The 18,751-nt window shown below is 37.2% G+C and overlaps 1 protein-coding gene across 1 annotated transcript in view; it reads left to right on the top strand.

The window, feature by feature from the left end:
• The window catches only part of MSN (moesin), a 90,594-nt gene that overhangs the window by 23,332 nt on the left and 48,511 nt on the right, over positions 1–18,751 (top strand). The window contains exon 2 of the mRNA XM_075184560.1: positions 17,333–17,416. Within this exon, the coding sequence (XP_075040661.1) occupies positions 17,333–17,416 (84 nt within the window). The remainder of the gene's footprint in view (positions 1–17,332; positions 17,417–18,751) is intronic.

The following is an 18,751-nucleotide window of genomic DNA, read 5'->3' as shown; positions in this document are numbered from 1 at the left end:
TTACATTTCCAAAAAATCTTCACATGTTATATACTTGTTTATGAAAGAGTTTTAAAAATTTCAAAATTCTATGTAAAATTAAGAGACGTAGCTAGTAACTCAGCTTCTGGAAGTTATTACTATGCCCCACACTCTAAGATCTCAGATTTAGATGGCTACTTTTAAGTCTGCTTTCCACAGAAATTCTCTCCCGTTTAGTTAAAAGGTGAGCTATATGGGAAAGATATGGGACACCCTCCTCTCGTGTGCATCTACACGCAAAACTGAAGAAGAAAATAGTTCTTGGTGGAGTTGGCATTTAAATTTATTTAGTAGAGGTGCCTAGAGTGTTTCTCAGCACAACGAGAAGTACATAAATGGATTCTTTACATGTATTAACGTGGTGTACATTGCTTAATAGTGTTATAACCCATAGTTAGCTCTCATTGCAGTCATTTTTTTTTCTAACACCATGATCTGAATATTTGTTATGGGTGCTCATTCAGTGTGTTCTCCCCAGCACCTATTTCCCGGGTGGTCCACCTGGCTGTTTTCACTTTCCACACAGCTCTTGGAGCCCAACAAAGGCCTATTATATAATAGACCACTGTTTCTACTATTAGAACAGGCACTATGTGAGCACTGCAGCCTGCAGTGTGTGTTAGATTGCTGACACCAGTCTGGCAGGTGTGGGCAATAACCTCCAACATTTTTCAAATTTACTGCAAAGTATTACACTACCCCCACCTGGCTGCTTCTTAATGCCACCCGGATGACAACATTTTCTAGGGAGAACACTGGCATTGCACCATGTTGATTAATTCAGACTGAAATTCTCTAAAAGAAGCATTTACAGTTACAATAATGCACACATCTATACCTAAATGATGATTTATCTGAATTACATCTGTTTATTTGTGTAGCATTTTGTTTGTTCGTGAATAGGTTTGACTTCTTAAGCGAAGTCTCCATTTAAATGAATGAAAGGGTTATATATGCCCCACTGCCAAACATCTATTATATGGGAAGGCACTGTGACTAAGCTATATATTTCAGTAGGAAGGCTTATTATATTCTGTTAGCTGTAGTTGCTTCTTTCTTGAAGGGATTCATTGTATTCCTGCCAAAACTTGAATCTAGTAACTCCCCCACTTCTGAGTTAATACACACACACAAACTTTCTTTGCATAGCCCTAATGAGCCTGTTTACTGGACTTGAAATGGCTTTCGGCCTCTGATATAAGGTCATTATACTAGCAAGGGCCACACTTTGGAGACGAAAATGCAACACAGATTCTGCTATTAGTCTTACTGTTTAAGTTTTATGTATTACCTGTTCAAAGGGTAAGTGAATGAATAACCTTACAACTTACTTATTAGTGGAAGTTAACACATTTACTTTTAAGTTTTGTGGATGGATGCTTTCTGCACAGTGTTCATAATGCCTTCTCCAGTGTTTAAGTATTCATCATTCCCTCCAGAGGAATGGTAATTCTTTCAGCTGTGCAACCGGAATTCATTATATACAGCTATTGAATGCCATGCATTAAATTTGCGTGTGTGACTATTTTTTAAACCCCTTCTCATTCCCACAAACTGTAAAGCAAAAATGGTTTCAAGAATTGTTTGGCACTAATTGGACTAAATGCCTGTGGGATTTCTGAGCACTTTCTGAAAAGCAAATCTCTGAATATTTTTTTCTAAAGTAAAACACAAGCCTATACAGAGTATAATAGTAGATAATAGATCATACTATAACAAGTGGAGGATGAGCATGTGGTTGGAATTTGGGCTCTTGTGGAATTTGGTCAGCCATACCTAAAAATATATCAAAACTCCGTTATAAAAAAGTTACCCCATCTTTCCCACCACTGTCCTTGGCATTCTCCATCTCATTCGATTGTTTAGCAGTGTTCCTCATGTTTGACATCGCTGAGCAGCTGCAGTAGTTCACTTTTTTCCCTTTCCCATTTTTGAAACTGGAGTCCATAATTTTGTGTGTGTGTAATATACCCAGGCTACCAAGCTATTACTATGCCAGTGTATCTAAATACTAGCCACTGTCTCCACAGAATATCCGCACTAGTAATTCCACATATCAGAGAGTGCCGCCATAGTGTACCTGCACCAGTTCTCACACATGCCAATTGATGGCTACTTGCTAGTCAGTGCCTCACAGATTAACCTCAATAACCTACTAGAGCTATGATCTCTCAATGTCAAACATGTGATGACTTCATTTATGTAACCAGCAACTGTTATGACTTGAGTATGAGAACATCAGCACAACACATAATGCGTTGAGTTTCTCTTTGATACCTGCTGGTATCGATTAGGTTTTCTTAACTACTCTGATTGGCTGCCTCTTATATTAAATAGGGTCTCTGTGTCTGCCTCATGCTCCACTTCTTTGGAAACGTTTTTTGTCAACATGGTGACTGGTATTAGTACAGCCATGATGAAGAATTGTGCTTTTGTATATCGGAAAATCTGATCTTTCCTATAATACAAGCACTATATTTGATTTATTTGAATAATGTTTTATTAAACTATAGTAGGAGTACCAATCTCTGCAAAGTTATGTCAGAGAGCAAAGGGTGAGAACATTTGTGGAGGGCTTGTGCATCTTGTATAGGGCTCCCTTGTTTCCCAGTTTTTCAAGGACCCGCCCATTTTGTTGCAGCAATATTCTCAATAGCACAGTCTATCATTTCACTAGTGATAGGTGTATGTAGTGAACTGTGTGTCTGTATCATTGTTGCTAAGCATGCTGGGGTCATAAGTTTGATTCCAACCAGGGTTCTATGTGTGTGGAGTTTTTATGTTCAATGAGGACTGATGTGAATGATAAATATACAGTGCTGCGTATTATTCATATAGATACATACATTTATAATATAAAGCAGGGCAGATCAAATACAAATCGCCATGATTAAAAAAACCTATCCTGACCAGAGCTAGGGAAATGGCTGCAAAGTGATGCACTGGTGCTGACATGTAAGGAAGGCTAGCTGTTAGCCTTGATCACTATACTGTTGAATTGGGTGTGGGCCCTGGCCTGTATGTTGAAAGGCAGGGCTTCTAAAGTGGTCTAGGGTATCTGGTTGCTCTACTTTGAGGTAAGATGTAACACTGTTGTTGGGTCACTGAAAATAGTGCTGGAGTAATGAGTGTGTAGTAGCTCTGTATACCGTGCAACTCATTTTGGGCTTTAAAATATTTTACATAATATCACTAATATTTTCTGCTGTTGTGTTCCACGCACAGCAGATTTTTTTTTTTCTTCAAATCTTTTGGCTCCTAATTTTTTTCTCTGGCACCTAGCTTTTGGAGCAAATTGTCCATGTATATAAAATGTCTGGAGCAAAATGTTGAACAGATAGAAAATATGAACAGAGAAGGATGGTGTGACAGAAAGGAAGAGAGGTTAGCTGGAGCAGGGACTAGTCCATATAGGTCTGCATTTTCTCTTTGGTACCACTTTATAGTAAGGTAGGTGCTAATAGCACTAATAGGAAATAACCCATCACACAGCAGTCTGGTGTGGCACCAGCCTAAGACATATATTCATGTATAATTCCCCCACTCTGTGTAGGTGATCACCTTTTCCCCCAATTCTGCGGTTTGGTATTTTTAGTGTGGACCTAAGTGTCTTTGACCATAGAATGATTGCTGGTGCCAGATGGAGGGTGATTTGAGTATCTCAGAAACTGCTGATGTTTTGAGGTTTTCACGCACAATACAGAACTTTGCTCAATACAAAAAACATCCAGTGAATGGCAGTTATCTGGGTGAAAATGTCTTGTTAATGAGAGAACAGGATTATTGGAAAAATGTTGCCTGGTCTGATAAATTTCAATTTCTGCTGCAACAGCAGATGGTAGGGTCAGAATTTGCCATAAACAACGAATCCGTGGCTCCATCCTGCCTTGTGTCAGTGGTACAGATTGGTGGTGGTGTAATGGTGTGGTAAATGTTTTCTTGGCACACATTAGGCCCCATAATACCAAGCAAGCATTGTTTTAACTCCTGGTTTGTTCATTCTGCTGAGGGGAAGTTCCTAAATTAAGTTACACACTGTAAGATAAAAGTAACTTTTATCTTTACAGTATGTCTCTATTACTAAGTGAGCTATGCAAGAGGCAGACATTATTCTGGAGAGCAAAATGCACTACAGCTTATGTAAATAGTGCACCCTCAGTGGATTCTACATTGGAGACATTGTAACAATTGATTTCCAATGTAATTCATACTTGCCAACTCTCCCGGAATGTCCGGGAAAGTTCCGGATTCAGGATGGGTCTCCCGGACTCCCGGGAGTGTATAGCAATCTCCCGCATCTGCTCACTTCCTAGTGAAGTGGGCATAATTAGGTCCAAAATGCTGCGATTCTCTGGGAATCGCGGCATTTGCCCCTCCCCCCGCTGTAAAATGACACGTTTGCGTCATTAATTCACGGGGGCGGGACCAAAATGACGCGATTTTTGGGTCCCTGCATGCTCCCCTCCCACCGGCAGCTCCCGGAAGCCAACTAAAAGAAGTTGGCAAGTATGATCTAATTATATACACAAACACTCACCACATGTCTGTTAAAAGGAAGTTTCCTAGTTTTTATATTGGACTTAAGAACACATGCAAGATTTGGCCTATGGTTATATGCTAACGATCACAGGTTATAATTGCTAGTGCTGTCTAGCCCTTTGTAGAATAGGGATGTGGTCATATTTCTGACAATGGACATGTCGGAAGTTATCCTGTCAACATAAAAAAAAAAATAATTGTTTTTGTTTATAACCGTTTTGTACCGCCATATCCACCGGCATTGCTCTTTTAATGTCTACATCGTGACTGTCCAAATTGTGAATGCCGACAATCGCACTGTCAACATTTTGAAGCAGTCACCAGAATGGAAGTGCCGACATTTCCATTGTCCACATTTCGTACCCAACCCGTAGAATATTATAACCCAACTCATTTGACAACTTTATAACTGAGTAAGTAAAAAGGGGAAGCTTTCATAACCATCTAATAGGTAGAGTGTGCAATGTGCACACACATTTTATCAGACTAATAGCTGTATTTCTTCTGGTTGCCAGAGGAAAACATTTCAAAGTGTGTATATGGATCTTTTCACCACTGAGTCATTCATTATCCACCATCCTGCTTGTTCTCCCTACTCAAATATTTTTTTTTTTTACTATGACCATCTCCAGTATGAGCTGAACTATCTGCACTGCTACAGAAAAATGAGGATTCGCCCATAGTCCTAACAAGAGGTAAATGGGTATGCAGACATAGTTCTCATCTTTACAAGACCATAAATAGGGTTGTACATCTGATCCCTTAAAAGATTTTTTTATTCTATAACAATAGGGTGCAGTTTTAAACATGTTTAACACCGTTCATAAGCTGGTTACTATGTCTAATAGTCTAATGTGAAATAATATTGTATTAACCAAACCGGTTTTAATAAGACAAAACGCATTGCGCCAGCGTGTAGGTCAGCAACAAATTTTTGATCCCTGATCTGCTCACTTGGTTAACTTTAACTAATTATTTACCCTGCCAAGTAGTTAATTAACACAAGCCACAAAAAAACAGTAAGAGGACAAATACAATGCTTGGAATAACACATTCTCTTTTTGTGGTAAGGCCATACTTTAGCAGAGCAACAGTGTGCAGCGAATATTTGTCATTCACATCAGTTCTTGTCCTACTGGCGCTTACAGTGTAAAATTCCTTAGCACACGCAGACTAGGGTTAATTGATTAATTTGATTAATTAACCTACTAGTATGTTTTGGAGAGTGGGGGGAAACCCACGCAAACATGAGAAGAACATACAAACTTCACATAGATAAGGCCCTGGTCTGGAATCGAACTCACAAACTTAATGTAAGACAGAAGAGCTGCTGCTGCCCATACTATTTACAAAGCTAGCAGAAAGCCTTACTTTACATCAAATCAAACTGAAGAGGATGTAATCCATATTTAGCATTTTTTCTAATGAAACTACATTACATTTAATTATACATGTTATGTTAAAATTTCACATTTTAATGGCATAATCAATTTTAGCAACTCTTAAGAGGAGATGAATAAATGATTTCTTGTTAATCCTCTTCTCAACGAGCATATTAACAGCACTCTTTGTACATATTTATACTATTTCATCAAGTACTCTTTCTCACAGATTTCTTTGTATATTAGGATCTTTTGTATAGGCATCTTATGAACATAACCGGAAATTGCATTCACATGAATCTGTTAGTAGGAATTTACTACAGCATGTAGGTTTTTCAACACAGTAACTTTGCTCTACTAGCTAAAACATGCAAAGCAAATTTCCCTGCATTAGTCATTTAAGTTGGCCACTCACCCTGCGATATTGCAGACGATATACAGTGGTTGGCCCAATATTTGAACATGTGTGGCCGACTACTACTTGGTAAATGATGATGGCCAAACAGCTGGATCTTGCCTATTTTATGTAAAACTTCTGACTTTAGGCTTGTGCATAAATTACCAAGTCCTTAATTTATCCAGTTTATGCATTGGACTAGAAATATTTTCTTGGAAGACTGCACATTTGGGACCTTTAAAAAGAACACTCACATTTGGAGAAAGGTAAGGGCCAGAATTTGCTTTAACAGAGCCAGCAACAGGGAGAATAGGAATATAACAGATTGTGTCTTGTGAAAGTGGTGTGCCAGTGCTTTGCGGGCCAGAGTCTGGCAAGACTGTGCTAATGTGGCCTGGTCACAGGAAGCCTTGTGCATGGAGATCTGATGTGCTTGCACTTCAGAGTGCCAGAGTAATGCAATATTACAGTTGTTATGGTCTGTTCACAGATGGGCCAGTGTACGGGTAGGTAGACCTGTACTTAGGCAGGAAAGTCTGTGGTTGAGCAGGACGGTGATTGAATGGGTCTGAACACTAACAATCCAGAGGACTGGCGTGGCTTTATCAATAATGACCATCTAGAAATGTCTGGTTAGTTCTCTAGTGACACCACTGATAAGGTTTTAAAGTACCCATTGCTTGAAATAAGTTTGCACGGCCATTGTGTATAATAAATTAGCTTGTGCAATGTATCATTGTCATATGTCTTTGTACAGACCAAATGTCTGATTGTGTATTTTTTCAAAGTAAAGTGTTTTTCAGCTGATGACATTTTGCCTACATTTATTGAATGTAAAGTGATTTATGATGATAGCGGTTTGTGTTTTTAAGTCTTCTGATCTCATAATGTAAATTTAATATGTTGTCCTTTGTAAGGCACCTAAAAAATATCATATTGCCCACTACTATTATATACCTTTTTTAGAAAACCAGATTTTCCAAACTGTTTGATACTGAATACTTGTATTATAGTAAAGGCTAATTCTGGTGTAAACAAAGTATTTCATGTTGGTTAGAATAACTTGAACTGCTTACCTGTGGTCCTGTGTTTGTCATGCGGCTGGTCCCATAATCTCTGTATGCCCACTCCCACTTGTACTGTGGTTGTGGTTAGCAGTCCTTCTGTATATTGGCAGGAATGAGAAGAGTATAGGAAAGATTGGGGGACTGTCCTCGCTCCTGGCAAACTTTTTTTTTTTTGGTGGGGTGGTTCATACAAACACTATGCTATTCACAGTCAAGAGGCTGCCAGCAGTTGAGATATATATATATATATATATATATATATATATATATATATATATATATATATATATATATATATATATATATATATATTATATATATATTATATATATATTATATATATATTATATATATAATTATAATCCTCATCCTCTCTTTAGCTATATTGCTGTATACACTTGGGCAGCACAGTGGCCTAGTGGTTAGCACTTCTGCCTCACAGCACTGGGGTCATGAGTTTGATTCCCGACCATGGCCTTATCTGTGTGGGGTTTGTATGTTCTCCCTGTGTTTGCGTGGGTTTTCTCTGGGTGCTCCGGTTTCCTCCCACACTCCAAAAACATACTAGTAGGTTAATTGGCTGCTATCAAAACTGACCCGTCTGTCTGTCTGTCTGTCTGTCTGTCTGTCTGTCTGTCTGTCTGTCTGTCTGTGTGTGTATGTTAGGGAATTTAGACTAAGCTCCAATGGGACAGAGACTGACGTGAATGGGTACAGCGCTGCGGAATTGGTGGCGCTATATAAATAACATGATGATGATGAATTCTTTGCATAGATTTTTATAATTGCTAGGCATGCTAACTACACTTTCCTACCACCCTTAGAAGTCTTATTAGGAATTCCATTATTATGGCTTATGTTACACCTAGATAACTTGTGGTAAGGCCAAAATAGTTTATATTTTGTGTGTTCCTCTTTAAGGTGTTTTGTCTAATATTAAAAGAATAACCAACTATTTTGTGAGTTGTGTTTTTCCCCTTAAAGTTAAAATGCATATTTCTAAATTAAATGTTTCATTGCAAAATATTTTGTTTTAATGTAGCAGCCAGTACTGTAGATCAGATATCGAAGTGGACTCTGTATATTCAAATTGGGCGTGCTCTTTTACTATACCCCCATCATATGAATCATACCGTTGAATTGTGTGAAAATGGGAACCGAAAAGTTAGAGTTAATACTTTCACTACCATTTAAACATATTTGAATCTTTGCACAGCTCTGCCTGGGAAATACATGAACCTTGGTACTTGTACTTTTAGTAACTGGGACACTTCAATTTTTTTTTTCCTTAGAAAAGCTCAATAAAAATATTTATTTTGGCAAAGAGTAAACTGGAGATCATTCAACATATTAAATATAGTTAGAAAAAAAAGAGATTAAAAATGTCCTAAACGTTATGTATTCAATTTTATTAAATTGTCTCTCTCCCTATCAATAAAGTATTGAGAGGATATTATCTATTTGCATTAGATTTATGACATCATATGTATGCAAATAGGAACTGTTTGTAACGGTATAGCTTATCTCTCTTGCACTTTTAAACAGTGTCTACACTGACTTGGTTAATCTGCTTATTATGCCAGACACCTGGACAGCATGATGATCGATATTACCCAGATATAATATAATTAGGGAAATTGTAATACAAATTACACAGCGAGGCTAGGCAGTTGGTTCTGCCTTTTTAATAAATTTATTTTGGTTATTATTTTGGTTTTATTTCGCTACTAGTGGTACTAAGGTACTAATTTGGGACTCTACTATCGTTTTAAATGAATCCTTAAAATGTATGTTTTATTTAAATAAACAATCATAGAGTGCCCCTAATATACACGTTTTCAACCCTCTACTTATCTTTGCGAATATCAGTCCAACGTGTGTAGGGTGCACCAACCCAGTCATATGATAACAAATATTACAATAATAGACCGGGTATATGATTATCTGGTGCGTCGGTATATCTCTTTCTGAATGCAGACTTGTAGCAAAATTTTATCTTGGGACACCATTCTTTCGTGCAAATACAGCCATTTTTACAGGAACCACTTTTGTTAATGTGTCAGGTTTGCTGGGATTGCAAAAGTTTGCATCTTGTGATAAGTAGATCTGAATGAAACTTTGCAAACTCCTTGCAGAATTCAGGTTAGGTACATGTGTGCAATTCATATTGTGCCCACTGGGGAAGGGGGGGAGGGATATATGTTTTGCAGGGCAAGATATTTAAATGAGCCTCTAGTGGTTGAGTGCTTTGAATGAATGGAGTTTAGTGCTGCAGTCTATACTTAATGGGACAATTTTGCCTTTCCAAGAGTACTTACTATGTGGAAATGAATTTACAGTTGCAGTTTTACCTGTGTAATTAAAACCATACTTTTAGTTGGTACACTCCAGGAGATGCCGAATAGGGGGCATGGTGGGAGGGAACGGGCGGCTTCACTAGGAAGCATGCAGGATGCTGAAGAATTGCCTGCTCTCCCAGGAGACCTACCAAGAATTCGGGAGTCTCCTGGACATTCCAGGAGAGTTGGCAAGTATGATTAAAACATGTAAATGTGGTGTTTTTTGGTTTTTAAATAATGAGCTGATTTTGACACTGAAAAGGGTAAAATCTGAATTAGTGAAATGGTGGTCTTGAAATTCCTGCCTAATGTCCGTTTAAGACATTTTTGCTCTTTCCACCATGCCCACTTCCAGTCCCAGTGGTGAAACTACTGTGGGAATAACGCCTATGGCCACTATGGGACTTGGCAATGCTAATCCATACGCTACAGATACTTCTCACGCTGTTTTTCCAAGTATGCGGGGCATGCGCATATACAGTGAAGCCACATTATGGGCTTATACTTCCAGAGCAGATATCCAGGGCTCACAATATTTTGCTATGAGGCCTGGTAATTGAGTGTCGCAACCTTGATCTTTACCGATCAAAAGCCACCATAGAGTTTGTATCCTGGTGGTTTTCAAAGCAAAATTTGTGTTGTAAACATCTATATTCCCTAGAAGGACAAATAGAGACATAATTGAGCATGGTTTCCTTGTTTGAAAATAATTTTCCTGTTTACACTTCATTATAAGAAGAGACATAATTTGCTGATGAACCATATATAATATTGACTCCTGAGTCATTAATCCCAATTTAGAGAACTGTGCCATTTCTGTACATGTGAACCCCTTCAGGTTCTGCTTTATGGTTCTGTAACTTGTTTCACTTCCTCTTCCAACAAATCCTGCTACCAATTTCCAGGATTTTACAATGAAATTTCCTTTGCACACGTCCTTTCTTTACTGACTGTGTCCTGATGCTTCTAGTTTTAGGATCCCTTTAATCTCAAAAATGCAGAAAATGCATGACACACATTTTGCTATTCAAAATGTTGTAGAATCATTTTAGAAATTTTAAGTGGTCTATTTTTATACACAAATGGTAATGAACATGTGACCATTACGGTACTCTGTTTACTTCCTTGTGTGTTTGTATATGTATGAAATTTTTTATCCAGCTATCTAAAGTTTTTAAAAAAAGATCATTGCTACTGTTTAGTGATAATGATATACACCTCGATATAATGACTTCATCCTTCTAAAGTCACGGAGAAGAGATTTGCTACACAGTTTACATGAGGAGAGAAATTCTATATTTTGGGGACATTACAGATTATCAAAATTAAAATTGACCTCATGCTTATAATCTCATTTAATAAGCTTAATTCAACATTCTGACTTGTGATAACTCATGTTAAACAGTTTCATTGTCACCCACACAGATTCCTCCCACCCCTTCCTCCTCTGATGTGTGCTATGATGGTAAACTGTGCTTTGAGAGGATGTGGCTCACTTCCTGTGACAGACCTACCCTAGGGCTAGCTGCATTTTTAGTTCAGGTCTTGCATACTAAAGTCAAAAGCCAATATTTTTTTGTATTTTCCACCCTATGCTTAATTTCTCTTTTTATGTTGTACATTTGTCTTTAATTAGTATTAATTAAAGACAAAGTATCAGTATTTCTGCTGATTTTGCCAGTTACAGCTAGTTATACTTGATGTAGACAAACATATTTGTTCTGTGTAATTATAATTTATTAAACTTAAGGTTCAGTTTAATAAATGACATAAGGAATGCTTGCAGTTTTTAAAGAAAAAGTCCACCTAAGTGGATCTTTTTGTATTTTCAGGTCAATATATGATCATCATAGTTTAACTGTAAGGCATCCTAAATTCCGCAGCACTATACAAATCACTCAAATACAAATGAAACCTAATAATAAATGATACAAGTATTACTCATACCAGTACAATTTTGAGTAAGGAAAATATACAAGTACAAATAAACATAGCCACAATCCTTTAACCACTAGCAAGGACATGTCTTTAGTTGAGAATAGAGGCACATTTTCCCTGGCTCTTTTTTAAAACATCCCATTGGCTCCTAGATTTAAGACTGAATTTAATCATTTTGCTGCCATGAGCTTATACTGAAAATTATACTTCAGGAGATCCAAGTAGTTTTTTTTTTTTTCATTTAAATACTGATTTTGTTTTTCTGGGATATTTTTTCTTTTTTTGTATATATTTTTTTGTTTTCTTATATTTTTTTTTTTTTACAGGGCAGATAGGACTTTGCCTGGATTTTTTCAGTTCTATTTATTCATATTTTATTTTGTACCACTTTTTTTGATTGAGTTATTACTTGCAATGCGTAGGCCAGTGGTTCCCAAACCTTTGCAGTTCGCGGCACCCTTAGAGTCTCCATAATTTTTTCAAGGCACCCCTCCAAAATAATTATAGAGCAGTTCTGTTTTAGAAGTAGTTGGGTCAAAAAAACGTAATAAGTATTTAGGTCAGAACAGAAATACTTATTTAGTTGAATGCAAAAATAATATGCATAGATCCAAGAGAAAATAATATTTTTAAATATTTTTTTTCATTTATATTTTTGTCAAAAAATAATTAACTAACTCACACTGTGACCATCTTCATCTCCACACACTCTGCCCCCTCTGCATCCAGTCACGCTGGCCCGTCTGCCCTCTCTCACGCTGGCCCGTCTGCCCTCTCTCACGCTGGCCCGTCTGCCCTCTCTCACGCTGGCCCGTCTGCCCTCTCTCACGCTGGCCCATCTGCCCTCTCTCACGCTGGCCCGTCTGCCCTCTCTCTCACGCTGCCCTCTCTCTCACGCTGGCCTCTCTCTCACGCTGCCTTCCCCCTCCTCCGCCACTCTGCCCCCCCTTCCTCTGCCGCGGCCAGCCAGAGGGGAAAAAAAAGAAAAAAACTTACCAATCCACGAGGCGCCGGGACCCAGCACCCTCCTCTCTCCTGCAGCGCGCCCGACAATCAGTGACAAGCTGCAGGAGAGAGGAGGATGCTGGCTAAAGTATATTATAGAGCAGTGATGGACAACGGGCGAAGAGGTTGCCTATCACTCTTATAGAATGTGTCTAAGATTTGCTCTTTCCTGCAGAATGTAATTCTGGGGGGTACTGGGTAAATGCAGTTGTTCGTCAACACCTGACCTTAACCACTGCATCATCTGGCCAACATCAACAGTTCAGAGCATGGATGTAACTAATGTGTAGATGTAACATAAGGTTCATATTTTAACATTTTACACCAAAATAAAAGTCCATGAACTATATACTTTTACAGGTGGCCACATATTACAATCTGGTCATTCATTCCAATCTTTGGGTTTCTTCTTTTTGATTTCATTAAATGTTGTTGGGGGAGGGGGGGTTGTTAAACAAGATTTGTGACAATCGATCAAACACGGATATGTACATTTTTAGTAGCACACTTGCATCCAAAAGTTAAAGTGTGATTGGATTGAAATGTATGTATTGTAATCATATTATTTAAGTCTTAACAGTCCTACAACTGTCCTACATAGTACAGGCATGGTTTGGGCCAACCAGTGGTATGGCCTACCATGGTCGAATATGCTCATCCTTAAGCCACTATCTGAAATGTGCAGAAAGTTTTCTGATTATAAGGGCTTTCACTCCAGAGCAGTTATACATCCTTGTGTGTTACGCTGTACGACATTCAGCAAACGTAAAAATAGGAAATGCAGTGCATGCTAATGCACCAGCGGTGAATGTATAATCAGTTTTAATACATGTTCTAATAGAGATTTTTTAAAAAAAACTGTAGCGGTAAAACTGAATAATGGGTTTCATATTAATGCTTCGGGTATGAACCTTTTTGGACTTGGATGTTTTGAAGATATGCTCCTCCTGCATACAAATTCTTATACCTGAAGAATAACCACAGTGGTATCACAAGACTCTTGCTATACAAATGGCATAACCTACCCGTCGCATAGGAGAGCTCCAGTTTTTGTCATTAGAAATATATAACACTGCTTATTTTCTATGAATACTTTTTAAAATGAGAATTACATTTGTCACCCAAAAGGAAACGAAGTGATGTTTTTATGGAAACCTCAAACTGTCACAAAACAGCTCAATTTTTCAATTTTGAAAAAGTGAACCCTAATTATTATTATCATTTATTTGTTAGGCACCACAAGATTTCCGCAGCGCCGTACACATGCAAATTATAATTTGCATGTATACTGTTATATGCAGTCCACAATTTTATATATGGTTATTTATGTAGCCCAAGTCACCATTGCCATCTCTTCTGGAGAAAATATTTTTGAGGGCAGTACTTAAAGAAGCTTTAATACAATGAAATAACTTCTTGTCTTGGTTTGGTTTTACACCACAGCCTGGTAGGATGGTACTGAAGAAGACCAGCAATTTTTTATGTCATGCATCCAAATTAAGTAATGTTAGTATAGTAAAAACGAATACACGTCAGGGGCTGCATGGGCAGCACACTAACCTTCATCTCAATAATAAGTTAAACAATACATTTAATAAGAGACCCCATTCTGTAGTAACATATCACCAGACATTTTAACCAAGTGTGTTACAAGCTATAGCAAAGAAATCTGACCATAAAACAGGAATGAGCTGGGGGCCGCAAGTAAAGGCTTGGAGGGCATCATGTTGGCCATCAGTGCTGGAAGTAATTCCTTATTGTCTAGTTATATTCTGCACACTCCTTTCTTGAGGTATGAAAAGGGTGTTCACTTTCCCTGGGTAGGAGGCTTGGTTTAATTAAACATGTAATCCCTTGAAAAATTGCAAGCCCTTTCATATGACCTAGAACTTGCCTGTGACCGGAGAGAGAAGCAGAAGCCCTTGTTGATTCTTTACTGCTGTGTCCTCGTAATTATAATGTCTGTAAGTAAATCAAACTATAAGGCAAAGCTCTTAAAAAAAAAATAAAAAAACCTGTTGTTTACCTGGAAAGTTAGTTATATTCAACCATTTTGTAAAATATAAATCAAACAATCAATTTAAATGCACTTAACAGTTTAGTGGTGGTGAAGAGCTAAATTTTCTTTGGTGTTTCAGAGCAGAACGCCATATACATTTTATTTTAATTTAAGTTCTGTTAAATTAATGTCTGATAAGGTAATGTTGTGACTAACTGAGATACTCATTGGTTTTTGCATATAATTGTGGTTACTTTTTGCTTATTTGTATTTTCTGTTTAGTGTACAGGCTGACATGGCCTCTTTTATGCTTTTCATAATCCTGTAAAAGATTAGTTGTCGATTTTGTCTCTAAGAATATACTGTAATATATATTTAATTTAATGAACAACTGATCTATGCATTTCTGTGAACCTTGGTCCTGAATTCCATAATACTACCTGTTCTACCCATTTGTCATTTTGTGGGAGTTATGCAGGACACTTTACTGATTTATTGCTACAGATTACTGTTCATTTGCAATTAGTTTTGATCAGTCTAATGCAGACTAGCTAATTTTAAAGCAAATATCTGATTACTATGGGTTAATGCATGTTTGCAATTTTGCATTAAGTCCATTAAAAATAATGAACCTGTGACATGCAAGGACTCTGTTAAATGTCTACAGTTCGGTTGTAGTCCTTACCACTTGTCCCAGGAACATTAATTCCTTGGTAAGAATTACATGAGTGATGGGCAATAGCAATACATTCATTTCTATGGCCCACATACGGCCCTTGGTCACTCCACTTAATTATAGGAAGACTTTGGAGATTTTAATGTGCCACGTCACCCTTTCCTGTTGTGATTGTATATAATTTTAAATAGTAGTAGGTTTTTGGGGAGTGGCCCCTAGCCTCTGTTTGTAGAGGTTGCTAGGAAAGATGCTAACTTTATAAAGTGCATACATAACCTGCTGCTCTATAAAGGGGAAAATATCACACATGGCTTGAGGAAAAACTAGCTATAGGTTACTATCTTGCAAAGTTACATTCTAACCTACTGACCACCGTTTCTACAGCCATAACAAACATTTATTCATTGACAAATTTAAGTCCTATTTGTTGTGCCATGGAGAGCAAACAAATGTTCAAGAACGTTTATTTTAAAGGTAATGAAAACTTATTGCCATTGTTAATTGTATAGGTGCATAATTGTATGCGTTAATTTTGAATTTCCAGTACTTCTATGGAGAAAGAATGTTGTACCTTCTTGACAAATTCATAGTAAAGATGTAAATTTTATTTCTTGAGAGGGTTGAATTGTGTTTGGCACTGCCTGAGCAGAGAAATATGAGTGACTCCATGTTAAAGAGGCTTCAGGAATGCACTTACTGATAGCTGTACCAGGCTCAGAACCGACACTTGTTGAAGGAGGGGATTGTGCTCTATATCCAGTGTGATTCATATGTAAAATCTATTTTGTGTTTTCCAGCTTCTTTAGGGCTAACATACACAGCCTATTTGTAGCTGACTATGGCTGGACATCAATGTTTCCTATTTATCAAACATTGTTATTGTTTGCAAGGTGCATATAAGAAATGTTAACAACCCCCATTTACTTGACAAAACTCAATAAAAACGATTAATGGTAAAAAAAGAAAAAAGAAATGTGAATAAAACATGAAAAGCCACTGGCAAAAAACTGATCAGCCAAACCATTGTTTTGTGGTTATTTTAAAGTATACAGTAAATATAATCATCATTTATTTATATAGCACAACTAATTCTGCAGATCACTCGCTCACATCAGTTCCTGCCCCAATAGAGCTTAAAGTCCAAATTCCCTTACATAGACAGACTAGGGTCAATTTGATAGCAACGTAATTAACCTAGTAAGTTTTTGTATTGTGGGAGGAAACCGGAGAGCCCGAGGAAACCCATGCAAACATGGAGAGAACATACAAACTCCACACACATAAGGCCATGGTCAGAATTTGAACTCATGACCCCAGTGCTGTGAGGCAGAAGTGCTAACCACTAAGCCACCGTGCTGGCCATAAATATCAGAATGTAATATTAACTGATCACATATCTTTTCACTATTATGACATACTGTTAAGTTATTAACTTAAGAAAGTTAAGGTGCATCTACTATAGCCTTTTCACATGCCCTGCTGTATGCAGCCAATAATGGAGTATGCTGCTTTAATTGTAAAATTATGTGCATGCAGGTCCATCTAAATGGATTCATTTTAAATATAAATGTTAATGATTGATTAATAGATTAGAACTGCAAAACAATGAATGTTAGGCTTCCTACCCACTGGCAATAAATGTGTTTTTTAAACCATTGTTTCTATTGTCAACATACCCACTACCACTGTTACTTGCATTTGCTAGTGCTGTGGAAGTGTTTCATTTGCATTACTCAACGCATCTCATTCTATCCACATACTTTATGGAAGCCTACTGTGAGCTCTAAATGCTAGTAACAAATGTTTTTACTTGCATTTTTACTAGTGTTAAAACAGCTAGTGCTATGGTTAGCTGACATTATGGTATAGTATTGTCTTGTTTAAAGTCTGTTGGTAACAGGGTTATAATCCTGTATTTTGCTTAATTTATTAGTTTAACATGAATGCTTATTTTGTTTTTGTTTTTTAGACCAGTGTACGTGTAACCACAATGGATGCGGAGCTGGAGTTCGCAATCCAGCCCAACACCACTGGAAAACAGCTTTTTGATCAAGTGAGTAGCTTTGGTTGTAAGTTTCATATCTATACTTGTACTTACGATGGGCATTGTATTGCATCATACAAAAAGGACTAGTCCCAAACGGATAAAAATCGTAAAAGCAATTTTTGGATGTGGGCAATAATAGAGAATATATAATGTAATACAAACTTTACTTTCGTCCAACAGTTGTCCAATCAAATCTACATTTTATCAGAAACGTTTAAAAATTACAGACAAGTATGTAACAGTTTAAATGCTTGTCTATCTTTTGTGTGCATTTTAAAATAATTTTAAGTTTAAACAGGTAATTTTTCAGAAATAATTTTGAAATGTACACTATTCTAGTAGAGTATGTATAATCCTTGCATTTTCTACAAGTATGACTTGTACTATAGGCAAAACAAAAAGACAGTTGTCAGCGCTTATCCTTAACATTGCATATCTCTGTGTATATAGCATTTTTAAGCCTGCATCCCAGCAGCAAGGGCACATCATTGTATGCAGGTCCTACATTCCCCTTAATGCTTTAAACACTAATAAAATGCAGTTAAAATTAGATTCATTCACCTCCCAGGTACAGGGTTTTGCATCTATCTAGGGCTGACATGTGAGCCACACCCAAATGAGCCTTTAATAGGCCTGATAGACAGCTACTAAGGCAACATAAGGCAATATTTGAAACAAAACCAGAGAAGAAATATGCCCACGCTCAGTACATCCAAAATTATCTGGTACCAACTGCACGGCAATAAAAGTGTGTGTGTGGATAAAGATATATAGATTATATTACACAAAAGGAAAATACAGTTATTAGTGCTTATCCTTAACACTGCATAAATGTGTGTATCTAGCAAAATGAAAACATGATGTATTAGTTCATATTTTGATCAAAACATTTAAGCCTGCAGTCCATCTTTTAAGGAGATTTGGTGATGGCTAGTAGCATTAAGAGTCGTATTGCGGTGTGCAGGTTTACGATATAATGTTGTATCCAAATTCCCATCCATACGGTATACAGTGCCATCGAAAAAATCCATCCTTATATCAATATGGAATGTGACTCATTCCAAGCAAACCAAGGCATTTAGGTAATTCATCATATCTATGAGCTCTTCCGTCGTTCCCATCCAAATCAAAATATACCCTCTATAAATTTCTTGTAGTGCAGTATGCTGAGTAAATTACATTTTGTTCATGAACACCATAAATATTTTCGGATATGATGGTGCTATATTGCAGACCCTACTGATGCTACCAGGATGGATTTGCTGGATGTTGCTGTACACCGTATGAATGGAAAATTGTTATGTGTTTCTCTCACAAACTTCTGAAAACACATGATGAACT

Source organism: Mixophyes fleayi, chromosome 9 (assembly GCF_038048845.1).
Source record: "Mixophyes fleayi isolate aMixFle1 chromosome 9, aMixFle1.hap1, whole genome shotgun sequence".
Classification (NCBI taxonomy): Eukaryota; Metazoa; Chordata; class Amphibia; order Anura; family Limnodynastidae; genus Mixophyes; species Mixophyes fleayi.
This window is presented reverse-complemented; position numbering and strand designations above follow the sequence as displayed.